General features: G+C 47.5%; 1 protein-coding gene across 1 annotated transcript in view; it reads right to left on the bottom strand.

Moving 5' to 3' along the window:
* Positions 1-19216, bottom strand: part of LOC119653798 (protein goliath) — a 167078-nt gene that overhangs the window by 22035 nt on the left and 125827 nt on the right. The window contains exon 3 of the mRNA XM_038058812.1: positions 3373-3505. Coding sequence (XP_037914740.1) covers positions 3373-3505 — 133 coding nt within the window. The remainder of the gene's footprint in view (positions 1-3372; positions 3506-19216) is intronic.

The raw sequence follows: 19216 nt of genomic DNA, 5'->3' as shown, positions 1-19216 counted from the left end.
TGTTCATGAGAAGTATTTTGCAGTGACTAACCGGTTCGTCGTCCTGTTGCCTGGGTGCGCAAGATCATGTAGTGGGTTAAATACTTCCTTGCGAAAATCCGCCGAAATGAATGGCCTATTGCCTTGTCTGAGGTCTCACAGAACAAGTAAGAGTAGCCGAAATAGGAAACTCCTTGAACTTATATTTGGAGTTTGCCTTCAGGCTGTGAAGATCTGCGTCGTCTTTCTGTGCCTTGGCGATTGCCGTATAATCGACTACGGCAGGGACTGTGACCTCTGAGTTTCGAGACAAAGCATCAGCCCCAACATTGTCTTTTCCAGACACGTGTTGGATATTAGAAGTGAACTGGCCGATGGAAATCAGGTGCTGAAGCTTGGCGAGGGGACGCTTTGTCGGGCTTTTGTTTAAGCTCATAAGTAAGGGGCTTGTGGTCCGTGAAGACGTTGAACGACCTCGCCCTCAAGGGCGGAACGGAAGTATTTGATGGGGAGGTACGCGGCGAGTAGCTCACGATCGTAGGTGCTGTAGTCACATTGAGTTGAGTTGAGTTACTTCGAAAAGAAACTCAACGGTTGCCAGGTTTGATGCACCTTCTGGTGAAGAACAGCGCCTACCGCTTCATCTGAGGCATCGACGAACACAGGGAGGGGTACATCTAGTCGAGGAAATGCCAACGGTATTACATCAACAAGCTATTGTTAGACCGTCTCAAACGAATGGACGGCCTCAGTAGACCATGCAAAATCGCGGGAGTTTTTGGTTTTGGGTCCAGACAAGTAAGCGTTGAGGATCGCTTGGTGATGAGCGGCCTTGGGCAAAAAATGACGATAGAAGTTTAACATGACAAATTCGCAAATCCTTCACCGTGGTTGGCAGGGGAAAGTTCTTCATCGCTTTAACCTTGTCTGGGTCAGGTTGGATCCCGTCAGGGAAAATTATAAGACCGGGAAATTTCATCTGCTTCAGTAGTAATCTGCATTTTCAACATTTAGAACAAGTCCGACCTCAAGGAGACGTTGGAAAATGCACTCGAGATGGTCCAAGTGCTCAGATTCGGGCGAAGAAGCGATCAAAATATCATTCAAATCTACGAAACAAAAGTTTAAGTTTCGCAGGACTGACTGGATGAATCTCTGAAAAGTCTACGCAGGGAAGGGTAAGAGTCCGAAAGGTGTGCAGATAGTCGTTTTCTTTATATCTTCGGGAGCGACAGGGATTTGATCATACGCCTTGGCTAGATCCAAGGTCGTAAAAATACGGCAATATGTAAGTGAATACGCGAAATCATGGATAAGTGGAATGGGGTATCGGTCGGGAATTGTCTGACCATTCAGACGCCTGCAAGCTCCGCATGGGCTCCATTCGCCGTTTAACTTAGGGGCCAGATGAATTGGAGATGATCAACAGCTATTGGAACGACTGCAAATACCCTGTTTCAATAAATCGTTGAACTCTTTCTTTGCAACAGTAAGCTTCTGGGGTGAAAGAGAACGTACCTTAGAGAAGATTGGGAAGCCGGTAATGTTGATATAGTGTACATCGTGCTTAACCGGCCGAGAGAAACTATTTTCAGTATTTTAGGAGGAGTGCACGAATGCGATGTTCGGCAACGTCCTCGAAAAGAATCGAAACAGTGTCGTTGGTGGAAATATTTCCTAATGTCTGTAAAAAGGTTGCGGGGTCTATTAATGCCTTGTCCTGCAGGTCCACCAACAGCCCATAGTGACACAGGAAGTCTGCACCTAATAGGGGGTGTTAGTGTCCGCTAGAATGAATCGTCATGAAAACGTTTGACGCAGTTCGGGACCACGTTCATCTGCTTACAGCCATAGGTGCTGATGGGGTATCGGGAGAACTGACACCTCAACGTCCGTGTCGACCAGGAAGCATCGCCTGCTCAGGAGGTCGAAGATTATAAGGCGACGTGGTACTACGCTTTGGATAACTGCCGCCGATTGCGATCGATATCTACCCCCCGGACCCAAAGCACCCATCGTCGTTGTAAGCTTGGTGACCGCGTCCACTAGTGTCCTTACCATTACTTTGAGCTCTTCGACTTCCCGAGCCGCATCTCGGGAAACCTCCCCGATCACGGGGCGCGCGTACACTTCGTGTACCTTGTCAGCCATGGCGGACAACACGTTTTGCGATCTTGAGCTCGCGCACGACAAGATGGCACGGGTGTTTTCCTGGAGCCGCTGCAGCCAGAAGGACTTCAGCAACTCAGAGCCTTATTCCCACCCAGCGGCCTCATTTCTCGGAGCAACTGGACGAGGGAGGGATACGGTCACCTAGTATCAGCTCATTCAGCAAGTGATTAAGCTTCACCTCCTCACTTACTGATAGTCGCCACATCAGCTGCTTCTTTAAACGGACGTAGGAACAGTCCTCCAGTATGTCCGAAACTATTTCGGTGGTCTCCTCGTCGAGGCCGATGAGGGCGTGGTGAAATTCAAATGTAAATGTAAAAGGGAAAAGGAAAAGGTAAAAACAATAAAATCGAAAGAATGAAAATAATTCTGCTGCCTTTCTGTAAGTTGATCAACCATTGTAGTTTCTAAGGTGCTTGCGGGACTGTCTAACAATCACTAATCGCCAAACTTCTATCCTGCTTGGCCAGGATCCAACCAACGCTCAAGAATGCTACCCGGTCTCGAACACGACTACAAACTCAGGACCAGCTTCTGGACCCAAGTGAACCGAGTGAAATCATAGCCGAGCTCCTGGCAGCGATCAATTACAAGTATGTGCAGCGACAGCTTGATCTGCTTCCACAGCGAAAATGAACGCGATAGATTTTTTCTGTGCGAATTCAAGTATTTTAAAAAAAAAAACATTCGAAATAAAGACTTGTGGTTGATATAGTGCTGCAGTCACCGCTAAGAAGTTGCAAGAGACGCCTTTGATGCTCGATTCCACCAAAATCAAGCCTATGATCGAGAGAACTAGAGCAAAACGAGCCTTCCCTACTCTGGGATAACAACTAAGGACTTCTATTATATAAGTTACAGCGGATTATCTTTTTTAATGGTTATGGCACGTAATTTAAGGTTTATACCCTTTACTGACAAATGAAATTACCGCTCTTTATCCCAATATAATGAAAACTTCCCCCAGTTTTCGACACTCTTGAGTTTTTCTTTTCGAAAAATACATTAAAGCTTTTCAGAAACACCCCTTGTGGTTCCATTTGAGTTCGTAAAAAGTAAGTCCTTTTTTTTCGGAAACTGACAATTATAGTTTTCATTTTTTGACAATACACTTCATCTAGGCCCTAAATTGTCAGTGCCAATATATTATCTACTGTCTTTGCTTTTCGCAGGTTCTCGAAATTATTACTTCAAAATTTTTCCATAGTTTCATAGACTTACTTGTTTATATTAGTTATAGGTTTCAACACACGCTGTCCTTCAGTTATAGAAACCCAGACTTGTGTACCACGATCGACAATTCGCGCCATTTCTTCGCCTATCCACTTATACGTGAAGACTGCAGTAATGTTTCCTGAAAAAAAGGATAAAGCAAGTTAGGAACTACATAAATTGATGTTTTGCATTTTTTGAAAATTGTAATGTATCTAGGTAGCTCAATACGATTCATTTATAGTCTATCCATACGACTTGTCAATAAAGGCTCAAATCTTCTTCTTTTTCTTCAGCCTTTGTCCCGTTCACAAGCGGGGTCGTCTCGTCGTGATCGGCTTCGCCATTTGGCTCTATCGGATGCCTGATCTGGGTGCAATCTCAAGGCTTTTAAATCCCCATCCAGCGTATCAAGCCACCAATAAAGGCTCAAATATAGGAAAGGTAGACTCCTGGACCCTGTTCTGTTTTTGAGTCAACGAGTCAACTGAGTTTCGAGATATTTGACTTCAAAGTGTGTTGGAGTTACTGTCCAACTTTTTAATTGGTCCACTGTACATGGTTGTTAATGGTAAATAATTTGGTGCTGTCCACGTTTTTGTAAATCGTCCCTAGATGACGCTACCCCAGTTTCAACCAGTCTTTTCTCGCAAAAAGGGGCTCTGACGAAATCGACTTTTTTTCCCCGACAAAACTGAGGACATGGAAGACAATTATGAGAAAACAAAAAAAAAACAAAAACCTTTTAAAAAACTAAAATTAAATCTAGATCGTGACGATCCAACCCTGAGTGAAGGGGCAACCCTAGGCTCATCGATTTAGAACCTGAGTCTAGACTCAGATTCTCCACTTACTCAAGTGGGAACCAATTTAATCGGGACCCAGTCCTTAACGAGCGAGCCGAAGCAAGCCCCTTCTGTCAGCACTCCTGACGCCAGGCTCCAAACGGCACCACTTGCTGAGGCTAAAGTCTTGCCCATGGGTAAACACCGGTCCACGGACAGCAAACTGCCTTCGGCCAAATCACAACCCACGAGCTGTGCCAAGGTTGAGGGGAAGCATCGTTCGGGGCTCCTGCGGCTTAAGAGGAAACTCTCTGTTCCGATAGTCGGGAGCTTTGTCAGCACTAAACATCAACGACTTATCAAACCAATTGGTTTGGAGTTGTCATCAGGTGCTTCTGAAACTTGGCCGACTAAACGAAGCATTCCTGATATGGGCACCGGGACACTCAAACATCGCTGGTAATGAGGCTGACAGACTGACTCGCCGAGCTTCTGAATCCACAATGGTGGGGCCAGAACCGGTTTTTGGAATCTGGCCATCCACTGTCAAGTCTACTCTAAAGGGTCGGATTGCAAGGATTCGTGTAGGCAAGTGGAGAAATTTGAACTTTTGCCGGCAGGCGAAAATCCTTGTGAAAGAAAATGGGGTCACTAGAGCGGTATTTTTGTTGACCCTTAAGAAGTGGGACATGAAAAACCTAGTAGGGCTTTAACGGGACACTGTTCCTTAAACTATCATATGGAGTAGATTGAGGTAGTGGTTTCGGCTATGTGCCGCCAATGCGAGGAGGAGGAGACGTCCCTGCACTTTTTATGCAGCTGCCCGGCCTCCTTAGATCTCAGACAAAGACACCTTGGACCTTGGTAAAGTTTTCTTCAATTAAGAATCTGCACACTCTCTGCTTGTGGAGAATGTTCTCAGATTCGCTAAAGCCTGCGAACGCTATAGGCGGGAAGCTATTAAATGGGCGATTTACGGGGATAGTATGATGGGTCTAACAATGGCCTGAGTGCTCGGAGCTGCGGCTCTCCTCAGTAAACTAGCTAGCGAGTACAAAATACATCGAAAGTTCTCATTCATCTAATGGTTATATTGTCCTTTCACGTCGCGCTTCTAATTTTCAGTAAGAAATCCCTGGTATGAATTTTGCCATTGACAAGGTCAATTTGCCACCACTAATTGACCCGCCAGATCCACTTCTAACTCCTATTACTGGAGTTGCTCAGTTATCCAGGAGTGGTAATTTGACAGTCACATTCGAGTCGGAACGGCTGGTTTGACGATGAATGCAAGCTAGCAACGGAACGGAAGAATGCCGCATACCGAGTAATGTTGCATTCTCAAATAACGCGGGCACGCACAGAGACTTATCACGAACTCCGGCGAACGGAGAAGCGACTTCACAGACGGAAAAAGGAAGCCTGGGAGAACAAACAAGTCTGTGAACTAGAAAAGTACAGGGAGAAACCGCACCAGGCGCGGAAGTTTTACCAACAAATCAGCAGGATGAAGCCTTATACACCTCGATGCTCATCCTGCCGAGACAAAGAGGGAAATCTGATTTCCAACAGAATGGGAATATTGGAGCGATGGGTTGAGTACTTTGATGAGCTACTGAACAACCAGAACATCTACGAGTTGGAGGTCACGCCAACTGAAGATGACGGACAAATACTGCCACCACCAAGTTTAGGAGAAACAGTCCGTGCAATTCATCGGCTAAAAAATCATAAGTCGCCAGGAGCCGATGGAATTACAGCCGAATTGGTTAAATATGGAGGCGACCAGTTACACCAAGTGGTTCATCAATTTGTGCTCAAGGTATGGGACAGCAAATCAATGCCTGACGGTTGGCAACGAGGCATTATCTATCTCTTAGATAAAAAGGGAGATATCACACAGTTTAGCAATTATAGAGGTATCACGTTGCTGAGTACCATCTATATATCTCCGCTATCTTGGTAGACCGGATAGCCCCATACGCCCAGAACATCATTGGCCCATACCAAAGAGGCTTCACTCCAGGCAAATTAGTAACAGATCAGATTTTCTCTCTGCGGCAAGCGATGGAAAAACTGTTGGAATATGGACAACAGTTGCATCATCTATTCATCGACTTTAAAGCCGCCTATGATAGCATGGCCAGGGTAAAACTGTACGCGGCCATGAGAGAATTCAGTATCCCGACGAAATTAATAAGACCAACTAGGCTGCCCGAAGAGACGCGCCTGGTCGGTTATGAAGGCGACGTTGCGGCACTTGTTGCCGGACGCACTGTTGAACAGGCGCAAAGCAGACTTGGCATATAGATGCGACGGGTAAGCGGATGGATGACTGCTCACGGTTTCAACCTTGCGCTGGAAAAAACCGAAGTAGTCATCCTGACCAGAAGGAGAATCCCGACATTGCGTCCCATATCGATCGGCGAATTGACTATAGAGTCAAAACCGGCGATTAAATACCTTGGTTTAATGCTCGACTCGAAGATGAGCTTCTTCGAGCGAATCAAAGCAGCCGCCTTGAGTCGGCTAATGGCGAATGTCGGCGGCCCTATATCAACTAGGAGACGTCTCCTCATGGGAGCAACGCAGTCCGTCCTTCTCTATGGTGTGGAGGTATGGCCTGATGCCCTTGACAAGGAGGTGCATCGTAAACGCCTCGCTCAAGTGCAGAGGCGGGGAGCTTTGCGAGTGGCGTCTCCTCATTGCACCGTCTCCGAACCGGCTGTGATGGTGTTTGCGGGAGTGATCCCCGTTGCCCTCCTTGCCAAGGAGCGCAAAGCTGTCTATCGCCGTAAGGGCGAAAACTTAAGATAAGTGGTTACCCGTGAAGAACGTCAACGCACCCTTAACGAGTGGCAACTTTCTTGGCAAAATGAACCAAGGGGCAAGTGGACTGCGCGGCTCATCGACAAATTAGACCCATGGTTGAACAGAAAGCACGGTGAGATTGATTACTTCCTTACCCAACTTCTAAGTGGGCATGGAGGTTTTCAGTCTTACCTGCACAGGGTTGGGAAGGCGCGATCTCCTGATTGTGTGTTCTGCAATAGAGTGGCGGATGATGCTGAACACACCTTTTTCTCTTGCGAGAGGTGGGACGGCCTCCGCCAGCAGCTTTATGCAGACACAGGGGAGCTCTCTCCAGACAACATTGTTAGAGAGATGCTGAAGAGCGCTGGCAGCTGGAATCGTATTGCGCATTATGTTCGGACTCTTCTTACTACGAAGAAGATTGAACTCGACCGGCAGAGGGATCGGACGGTAAGGGGTTCCCTGAACTAACACCTCCCTTCCTCCCCTCCCCTCCCGTTGGTGAAAGGAATTCCCTGACTTGAAGGCTCTCAAAGCCGGGAGAGCGGAAGGGCTAGCCCGAAATAATGTGTCAAACGGTTCCAGGCTAGTTCTCTGATGACAGGGAAGTGTTCAGTTGGTAGTCCGCCAGCGTGCTGTTGCGGGAGTCCAACACTCTGTGCGTAAACGCATTCACCTACCCTACTCCCTACCTACTCTGACGATATCGACAAAAAAAAAAAAAACTAGGCTGACCCTGACCAATGTGCGAGGCCAGATAAAAACAGCAGGATCACTATCAAGACTATTCGACATCAACAACGTCTACGACAAGGGGATGCCCTATCATGCGTCCTCTTTAACCTGGCCCTCGAGAAAGTGATCCGTGATGCTGCGGTAAATGCAAGAAGTACGATTCTCTTTAAGTCCACCCGACTGCTGGCCTATGCTGACGATATCGACATCATGGAAAGAACCACCCGAGACGTATAAACTGCCTTCATCCGGATCGAGCAGGCGGTGCGAGATCTTGGGCTGCACATCAATGAAGGCAACACAAAATATATGATGGCAACGTCAGCACCAAAAACCAACCAACCAACAACATCAAACCGCACTGGTCAAACGGGAAGAATAAAGATAGGAGAATACAACTTTGAGACCCGTTGATAATTTCTCCTTTCTAGGGTCGAAAATCACAACCGATAACAGCTACGATGATGAAATCCGCGCAGGGTTGTTATCAGCCAACAGAGCCTATTTCAGCTTACAAAGACTGTTCCGCTCGAAACGTCTCACCATAGGGTCAAAGCTCTTACTGTACAAGACTATGATCTTGCCAGTCCTCATGTATTCCTCGGAAACTTGGGTTCTTAGCAAGAAAAATTGCGAACTCTTGGCCGCGTTCGAGAGAAGAATCCTCCGAAGAATTTTTGGCCCCCTACATGAGGATGGACGATTCCGTAGCCTACACAATGACGAAATCTATGAGCGATACCATGACCGTCCGGTTGTGGATAAAATCCGGCTCAATAGGTTACGGTGGGCGGGTCACTTGATCCGTATGGATGAGGATGATCCCACCCGGAAAGTCTATAAGGGCAATATCTATGGTAGAAAAGGAAGACGAGGCAGACCCTGCCTAAGAGGGAACGATGGCGTAGGTCAGGACGCCAGACAGCTTTTAGGGATATCGAATTTGTGGACCTCGGCGCAAAATCGGGATGTCTGGAGTTCCTTATTAAGGCAGGCCTAGACCGGATACCGGTTGTTGACCGGTGAAATAGACATAGTGTTGGATTTCTTTTTTTTCTTATAAATACTAGATTTTAACAGCGATGCTTAGACGAGGATGGAAAGACATAGACATGCTGACATGTTGACACTTCCATTTAGCCTGACTCCTCCCCTTCAAAACGAAACTATGTACTTCGAGATTAATACATTATAAACCCTTGATCCGGGAACATCTCTTGTGAAAAATATCAATCCAATCTCCCATCAAGTGCGAAATCCGCGCCAGGTTAAAGGTAACTACGGCAATGGTGTCCTGAATCGTACAAGTGTTTGCAAGTGGAGTCTTGAATTTAAGAACGCCCGTACTTCCGTGCACAGTGTACAAACAAGTCGGGAAACCGGAAGCTGGACGCTTCAGGTACAAAAGGTTTTGTGTATTTCTTAGTCCGTAGCACGTAATATATCCATATATTATGTGAGAGTATCCACTTTCGGCTGATATTGACATTCATAGTCTTCAATTTTCAAAGAAGCAACAAATTTGAGGTATTATAACTTTGTTAGTAATAGTGCGATTTCCACCAAACTTGGTAAGATCATGCTCTATATTATAGCCTATATCACTGTAAAATTTCATGGTACTAGGATGAACTTAAGGGAGGTTTCTAACCAATTACAAAAAATTGTAGTAATATACTATTATTAACTTTATTTAAACAGATATCGGCATGGAAGGTATTTCGGAGCCCAGGCACCATATAGTGCCAGCCTCCTGATTTTTTTCAGATTTTTCGGTTTGGTAGTTTCTGAGAATGGCCCCCTTAAAGAAGTGATCACTTTCAACCCCCCGCGCTCCCCACCCTTCCAACGAATGTCAAAACTAAGATCGGCTTTGAAAAGTACTAATCGAGACCTTTAATTTGATACCCCACATGACTATATTCGATGAAAAAAAATTTAACACCCCCCTTTTGCATGTATGGGGACCCCCCCTTAAATTCGACGTAAAAGGATGTAATTCACTGTATGCGTGAGCGTTCACAGTTCCCACCTTTCTACCAAATTTGGTGTCAATCGCTATAACCGCCTCCGAGAAAAATGCGTGTGACGGACAGACAGACAGACAGACAGACAGACAGACAGACGGACAGACAGACAGACAGACGGTAAACCGATTTTAATAAGGTTTTGTGTTTACACAAAACCTTAAAAAGCGGAAGACCTTGCAACTATGATTGACAGAATTCTGAAAAAATCGAGAATGGAATCCGTGACAATACAAATTGACGTTGGATAAACTTTCTGCAATATTTCCGCAAATTTTCAAATCTCCATTGCACGAAAAAGCTACTGGGATATCGAAAATTGACTGTAAGCTGGGTCCTAAACTAGTTGAGAGAACAACAAAAGTTTAAATGAATTTTCCGAGCGCTACAATCTCAAAGGCAATGCTTTTCTTCACGTGAGATGATATTCGTGTTGCCACCATACGCCTGAAACCAGAAATCGTCCTAACTCCTTTTTACCCTTTACCAAAAAATTAAAAACCACAATTTCACCCAAAAAACTATAATTTTGATAGAATGCCGGGTTCGTAGCAATCATCAACGCGGAAATGTGCAATAATTTGAGGTCCTAAAAGAGCCATCCAGAATAAAGGGAGGAGGCACGCTAACAAAGGGAATCTGCTTGCCAAACCCCAAAGGGCCAACGCTACGAAGTAACTTCTGAACTCGTTTCGGTAGGACATTCTGATCCTCTGACCTGGTGCCTTCAGATTACTATCTGTTTACTTCCCTGAATGTACACATGAGGGGAAAAAGGTTCCCAAAGGTCGAGGTGGAGAAGTGAGCGAAAGTCTTGACAGCAGACTTTTTTGGGGCAGGCATGGAAAATGTATAACCCGCCTTACCACCTACCTCGAAAGAGATGGCGACAATGTTGAAAAAACTCACTTATAGATTCATAACATCCAGCGCCCTATATACTGTCTTATACAGATGATGTTTTCCTGGCGTCTAATAGTAAAAATGATCTGGAGCAATTTGTCCAGAAATGATCGCCAACATGGTCTCAGATTGAATCTGAATAAAACTGAGTTTTGGACGACCGATCCCTATCAAACAGGCACAATCACTATCAGCGACACTGATCTGTCCAGAAATGAGCGATTTAAATATCTTGTTGTCCGTTCTGTCGCTTTCTATGGTTCCGAGTGCTGACCGACTATAAAAGACAATGAACGTCACCTTGCGGTAATGGAGACGAAGATGTTGAGTTGGACTAGTGGCGTGACACGTTTTGGTCACATCCAAAATAAGGATATCCGCGATCGATATGTTGCACCGATTGTGGAAAAACTGCGAGAGCGGCGTCTTCGATTTTATAGTTGCGTAATTCGCGCTAAAGAGAATTCACTTGAACATCGAAGTCGATGGTAGGCGACCAAAAGCCGGCCGGAACAACGGTGGCTTGATACGCTGGATGGAGATTTAAAAGTTTCGCGATTGCGTCCAGATTGGGCATTTGATAAAACAAATTAACGAAACTGATCACGATGAGCCGTGGGAGCGGGGTTTATGAACGGGACAAAGGTTGAAGAAAATTAAGACTATGTCAGTACATACCAGCTACGGTTGCTATATTGACTATTGGCGGTTTTTGCGATTATATAAAGGAGCGTTTTCCACCTGTTGCCACTTTCGATCACGCTGCCCCCTGGACAGAGGTGAGGCACCGTCTAATGAGTTGCCTCTACCCTGGACGAAACCGTTAATCCTTGTTTTAAAATGCTTGGATGCTATGTTCCAAAAAATATGAGAGTAAACCGTTCGGAGTCAGGTATGCCAAAGTAAAAGTGTTCCGCTCCGCAAAACCGGACGACGACCTTGACCCAATCGACGCCGCCAACGAGCTGTTGGAGGAGATGACGATCGACGGTCCGACGGGGGCTGTCGAACCCCCCACGAAAGCAGATCATGCTGAGGGTAACGCAGATAAATCTGCAGCACTCGAAGTGTGCCTCGGCTAATCTGCTCGTCTTCCTCTTAGAGGAAGACATCGACATCGCATTAATACAGGAGCCCTGGGTCGGAAGCGACCGAACCATCAAAGGGCTCCAAAACAAATATTTTAATCTATTCCACAGCACAGGAGACGCTGATCAGGCTAAACCTAGAGCATGTATTCTTGCGAGGAAGAGTCTGCACGCTTTTCTGTGCCCGGACCTGAGTTCCAGTGACCTAGTTGTGGTCAAGCTGGAGCAGGTGGGGGCAGAGAACGTGTATATTTCCTCGGCGTACATGGCCCACGACCGATCAGCTCCGCCACAAGAACTACAACATCTGATGAACACCATAACACCAAAGAAAGCCAACCTGCTGATAGGCTGCGACGCAAATGCAAGGCATACGCTTTGGGGCAGCTCTGAAATCAACGAAAGGGGTGAGTCATTCTTTGATTTTATTATTACTTCAAATTTATCGGTGTGTAACAGGGGCAGTACACCAACCTTTCATTTCCCCTGCTCGGAGAACTGTGACGGTTGGGAAGAGGTCCTTGATATCACCCTAATAACCGACAACGGGATTCTTAGGGTGGAGGACTGGAGAGTGTCTGACCAGAGATCCTTCTCTGACCACAGTTGGATACTCTTCAGTCTAGATCTCGCCGCAGAGGTCCCCAAGCCCTTTAGAGACCCCAGGAGGATCGACTGGAGAAAGTTTGGTCAGGTAATTAAGAACAAACTCTCCGTTGCGCAAATTGGTAGGATTGGCACGACAGACGAACTGGAGTCAAAGGTCGGGGCTCTGGAGAAGGCTTTTGATACCGCCTTCAAAGTCTCGTGCCCTGCTAAGTACAGCAAAAAGACCCTGCCACCGTGGTGGAACGAAGATCTCTCTAGTCTCAGGAGGTTGACCAGAGAAATCTTCAACATCTGCTACAGGCAAAAATACTGGCAGCCATACAAGGACTGCCTAAAGAAGTACAAGTCGGCCATCAGGACCGCCAAGAGGCGGTCTTGGCTAGACTATTGTCAGAACATTGAAAGCACTAGTGAATCCGCGAGGCTCAATAAGATTCTGTCCAAGGAACATAAGAGTCCATCCTTCCTTAAAAAGTCGGAAGGCTCTTGGACGGAATCTTCTAGTGAAACCTTGGAGCTGCTGGTGCAAACGCACTTTCCCTCCAGCGAGGAGGACTGTGAGTCAGAACCTCGCTTGGAGGGTTTGCGGCAACCCCAGCTGTGCGAGACTATCAAATCGGTAATTACCGGGGATAGGATCGGCTGGGCTATAAACAGCTTCTCCGCATACAAATCTCCGGGCCCAGATGGCATAATGCCAGTCATGCTACAGAAGCAGCAGGAAAGGGTTGTGCCGTGGCTTGTTGAGATTTACCGGAGCTGCATCACTTTAGGATACGTACCGCAGTCCTGGAGGCGCGCACGGATGGTTTTCATACCGAAAGCGGGCAGGCGCGGTCATGAGTCCGCGAAGGACTTTCGACCAATCAGCCTGACCTCTTTCGTGCTGAAGACCCTAGAACGCGTCCTGGACATTCACTTAAGGACGATTATGGAGAGAACGCCTTTCTCCAAGTCCCAGCATGCCTACCTCAAAGGAAAATCCACAGAAACCGCCCTCCACGAGGTAATTGGCACGGTTGAGCGGTCGCTGCAGTACAAGCAGTATACCCTTGCTGCCTTCTTGGATATAGAAGGAGCCTTCAACAACGTCAGTACCAACGCCATCAAGGAAGCCTTGACCGGTATTGGATTGGAGGGGTATCTCACGCATTGGATTATATCCATGCTGAGTACCAGGATAATCCAATCCGATCTGGGAGGCAACCACTTGACCAGAGCTGTGAACAGAGGCACGCCCCAGGGTGGTGCTATCTCACCGGTGCTCTGGTTAATAGTAATGGACAAAATTTTACGTACATTAGACAGCAGCGGGGTGAAGGTGGTGGCGTATGCCGACGACTTGGTGATACTAGTATCTGGGATGTTTCTGTCCATTATGAGCGACATTATGGAAGGAGCGTTGCGAAAGGTGTGCCTGTGGGCCGCAAGATGCGGACTCAGCATAAACCCAACCAAAACGCAACTGATGCTATTCACCACCAAGACAAGGATACCTGAATTCCATCTACCACGGCTGAATGAACAAAGATTGGTTCTTTCCTCTAATGTGAAGTATTTGGGTGTAATCCTGGATCCTAAGCTAAATTGGAGGTTGAACATAGAACTGAGAGTTAAGAAGGCCTGTATAGCCTTCTATGCCTGTAAGAGAACCTTTGCCAGGAAATGGGGTCTCCAGCCGAGGATGGTTCTCTGGATGTACACCGCTGTAGTGCGTCCGATCCTGACGTACGGATCTATTGTATGGTGGCAGGCTTTGAAGAAGAAATACAATAGAACGAAGCTTAATAGGATTCAAAGAACCGCGTGTGCAGGTGCTACGGGGGCTCTGCAGTCTTGCCCGGCAGATGCTCTCAATGTACTCCTGCATCTCCTCCCCCTTGACCTCCACATCAAATATGTTGCAGCGTGCAGTGCCGTAAGACTGCGTGAGTCCGGATGCTGGGCAGCGAAGTCCTACGGCCACAGCAACATTCTAGATGAAATACCTCGAGAAATCTGGGCATCCCCCACGGACTATGTCACACGCAAGCTGAACTTCACGAGAAACTTTGCTGTGGACCTTCCAACCAGGGCAAAGTGGAAGACCGGCGGCGTGTTGCAAGACTATGACACGGTATTCTTTACGGACGGATCAAAGATGGCCTATGGAGTCGGCGCGGGGGTTTTCTCGAATACACACGGTGTATCCAAGTCGTATGGTCTCCCAGGTTTCACCAGTGTATTCCAGGCGGAAGTACTGGCGATATTGGAAGTCTGTCGATGGCTGGAGCGTGATTCGAGTCCCAAGCGTAACATAGCCATTCTGACCGACAGCCAAGCGGCCATCAAGGCCTTGTACTCAACGACGACATCTTCCCGGTTGGTGGGGCAGTGCAGAGACACGCTCAACCATCTGGGCGGCACGCTCAAGATCACTCTCCTCTGGGTTCCCGGGCATAGGAACATAGAGGGGAATGAGCGGGCTGACGGATTGGCCAGGCAAGGCTCTGCTCTTGGCAGTCCCTCGGGGAACACAGTCGGTGTTCCGCTGGCGACTGTCGGGGGCCGAGTCTACTCGCACTACCTAGCAGCCGCGGGCCTGAGATGGCGAAGGCTTACAAGCTGTGCCAAATCAAGGAGAATTTGGCCCGCTTATAACATAGCCCGATCACGAGAGCTCCTGTGCCAGACGCGCGCAAATGCATTCAAGATTACGGCGGTCTGCACGGGGCACTGGCCCATAGGGGACCATGCCGCTAGGCTCGGCTTACCCTACAACTCGCATTGCCGAAGCTGCGGAGAAGGAAGGGAAACCCTCATGCACTTTCTCTGCGATTGCCCGGCTCTAGCTCGAGTCAGGCTGCGGACACTGGGTAAACCATTCTTTGGGGACCTCGGTGAGATTTCTAGTTACAGGGTCGGAGAGCTGCTTTCCTTCGTGAATGCTACGGGCTGGCTCTGAGGATCCGAGCCAGCTGGACTCCGCTTCCCTGTTCCTATAACAACAGTCACGGTCTTGGGAGTTTGTGGCATCAAAACGGCGCACCAAAGCGCTAATTGGGCTCCTCGGAGCGGCCACTAATACATACCTACCCTAAACCTTTAAACACAATAGCGGAATGACTACGTGCGTGCAGAGTTGAACTTCTGCGATGCGTGACAGATAATAGTTTGTTGGCAGTTAACGTCATTTGCAATATGCAATTCGCTTTCAGCTGTTACTTTTGCATTCAATTAGTTTGAATGAATTCTTTTCGAAAACTGCGGAAGGCACTATTTGCGTTGCAAGTACTAATTTTTAACGTCACTTGCATTAATCCCTGGAGGTATGTGCATTCTTAGTAGCATTTAATTGTATGAATTTCATAACACTATGAACGAGACTTTAAGGTTGCCTATCTGCCTTCGGGCAAACCGCCTTCGGGCAAACAGCCTCCGGGCAAACCGCCTTTGGGCAAACCGCCTTCGGGCAAACCACCTCCGGGCAACGCACAACCAAAGAGCTGTGCCAAGGTTGAGGGGAAAGGAGCGTTCGGGGCACCTGCGGCTAAGGGGAAACCGAAGCGGTAGCGGTCCTCGGACGATCCTAACTCTTCGACACAAAAGGCGGCAAAGAGGGCTCGGCCGACAACGGCTAGGCCTTCATTTGCAGTCAAGGCTATCGAAGCCGATGGATGGGTCCTGTATGACGACTCTAATCCATCCGGCTACGATACTGAGCAGTGCGAACAGCTTAGGAGGAAACTCCTCCTAGCTGTAAGGACTGCGTCCGCGCAAGGCATTAAGCTTTGCTTTGAGTCGGTAGGTGTATACCGTAAAATGTTACGGCTGAACTTTGCCGACGAAGACACGAACGAGTGGCTCAGGCAGTACTGCTCCTCCCTTAACGATGTGTGGGAGGGTGCGCGACTAACCTTGAAAAGGGTCTCTGAGCTTCCATCGATCAAAAAGTGCTTTCTCTGGCTTCCAGAAGAAGAACGAAATGGTGTCGGGGTTCTGGAACAACTTGGTGTACAGAACAACCTTAACACTTCCACCTGGTTGCTGCTAGGCAGCAAAACAGGAGAGAGAACCGATAGGCCGGGAACTTTTCTCACTATTGGCGTTCCCGAACCTGATGTTAAGAAAGTTCGGGAAAAATCGGGTTGCGGGCTCTACTATGGGCTGGGGACCGTCACGTTACAAGTGTCGGCTCCTAAAACCATTGAAGGGGACATGCAGCCCCCGGCATCTACGTCTTAAACGTAAATGAGGTGCCATATTTCCCAAGTAAATTTGCAGCATTGTAAAGCGGCGACTGCACTTATCAGTCGTCGGATCAATAGCTGCAAGACATTTATATACCTCACACAAGAACCGTGGGTAGTTGGTGGGGCAGTCAGGGGCCTAAACTTCCAAGATGCTGACCTATTGTATGCCAATGGAAGCGATCGACCCCGCACCTGCATGGTAGTCTCCAAAGACTTCCAGGCTAACCTGGTTAACGACCTATGTGATGGCGACACCACATCGGCTAAGCTAACCATAAAAAGTCAACAGGGAGATAAAGAGATACTATGGTGCTCTGCATATTTCCCCTACGACGCAGAAGATATTCCCAGTGGAACATTCATCAGAGCTATCCAATATGCCAAAAGTAGAGGCATGTGGGTAATAGCAGGATGTGATGTCAACGCTCACCACATATGCTGGGGAAGTTCGAACATCAATGCAAGAGGATCGAGACTACTGGAGTATCTAGTAGGAACAGATTTGCAGATCCTAAATGTGGGTAATGAACCCACTTTGTTCAACGTGGTCAGGCGAGAGGTCATCGACATCACGGTGGCATCTCCTGACATCGCGGCTCTGATCGGAGAGTGGAGAGTATCAAACGATATCACACTCTCGAATCACAGACGCATTGATTTCGTTATGGGCATGGATCTACCTCCACCCACTCCATTTCGGAATCCGAGGAAGACAGATTGGGTAGTGTATCAAACAGAATTGAACGCCCGAGTCACGATCCCTGGGAGGCGCATCAAATCCATTGCTGGAATTGAGAAGACAACCCAGATGATCACAACTAGCATGAGAGAAGCTTTCGAAGAAAGCTGTCCACTCAAGATGCCAAAGAAGAGTAAAACACCATGGTGGAACTCGGATTTGGCAAAACAAAGGAGAACGACTAGGATGCTCCTTAATCGTGCTCTGAAGGGTGAATCAAGCACTAGCTGGAATCGCTATAAAGAGGCACAGAAGGCTCTAAAGAAGAGCATAAGATCGGCTAAACGATCATCTTGGAGACGCTTTTGCGAAGAGACTAATTCTCTTGAGGCAATCTCAAAGCTGAAGCGGATTCTGGTCAAAGAACGTAGCCAGAAATTGGGTTATTTACGTTTACAGAATGGGAAGTACACAGAAAGCGATGAAGAAACGGCAAATCATTTGCTTGAAGTACACTTCCCAGGCAGCATCCAAAATCTAATCTCGGGGCCAACAGGTGCATACAGCCCTCAACCGAGAGATTGGAAACTGGCATGCAAAGTAGTATCACTAGAGCGAGTGAAATGGGCATTTAACTCGTTCCATAGATATAAGTCTGCAGGTCCGGATGGCATCATCCCTGCTCAAGTAATAGAAGGAATGGATGCCCTGGGTCTGCACATTCGGAATATATATCGTGCATGCCTAACACACGCTTATATTCCAATTAAATGGCGGGATGTGAAGGTGTTGTTCATTCCCAAACCAGGAAAACCCACCTACACAGACGCAAAAAGCTTTCGGCCGATCAGCCTAACGTCCTTTCTGCTAAAAGGACTAGAAAGATTAGTAGATCGGTTCATAAGGGATGCACACATTCCTAAATGGCCACTTCACCATAGGCAACACGCCTACCAGAAAGGCAAATCCATGGAGACAGCACTCCATGAACTTACGGCAAAAATTGAAAAGGCGATGTCCGATAAAGAATACGCTTTAGGCGCATTCATGGACATCGAAGGTTCCTTCAATTATGCCTCATTTGCGGCAATTTGTGATGCGGCAAGACAGCATGGAATCGAATCGCTGCTAATCAGTTGGATCCTTTACATGCTAGAGTGGAGAAAAATCCACATATCGGTCGGTCAGAAGTCTATTGAAGCAGGATGTCTCAGGGGCTGCCCACAGGGAGGGGTTCTCTCTCCACTGTTATGGCTCTTGGTGATGGATACCCTGCTGTGGCTCCTGGAGGACAAAAAAGTCTTCGCGCAAGCATTTGCGGACGACCTAGCCGTAATAATTACCGGCAAGTTTGCGGACACAGTATGTGACCGCTTGAATGCAACTGCATGTAATCCACAGCTGGTGCCTCCGCAATGGACTCACGGTGAACGCTAGGAAGACTGGACTAGTTATGTTCACTAGGAACAGGGGGGGCAGCTATACGCTACCCACCTTAGCAGGGGCGGAAATGCAGCTAGCACAAACAGTCAAGTACTTAGGAGTACATTTCGACTCCAAGTTAACGTGGAAGCATCATATCCAGGAACAATACCAGAAATACTGCAGATTGCTCTGGCGTTGTAGGAATGCGATAGGTAAGACCTGGGGACTTTCACCTAAACGGATATATTGGATGTATACATCCATAATAAAACCCATTTTGATGTATGCATGCATCGTCTGGTGGCCAAGAATGAACTTTGCTAACAGCAGGAAGCTGTTAACGCAGATTCAGAGACTTGGTTGCCTAAGTAGTACTGGAGCAATGAGTACTACGCCGATTGCAGCACTTGAAGCCATCCTAAATTTACCCCCCATCCACTTGGAGGTGAAACGGAAAGCGGCCAACGAGGCTCGATACCATTGGGGCGTGGAAAGGCGGCCAATCCAACGGGCATGCGTCTATATGGAAATTCCTTGAAAAACATCCGGTAGCCCT

The sequence above is a fragment of the Hermetia illucens genome, chromosome 4 (genome assembly GCF_905115235.1).
Source record: "Hermetia illucens chromosome 4, iHerIll2.2.curated.20191125, whole genome shotgun sequence".
NCBI lineage: Eukaryota > Metazoa > Arthropoda > Insecta > Diptera > Stratiomyidae > Hermetia > Hermetia illucens.
The sequence above is the reverse complement of the archived record's forward strand: the minus strand, read 5'-3'. Positions and strand labels throughout refer to the sequence as shown.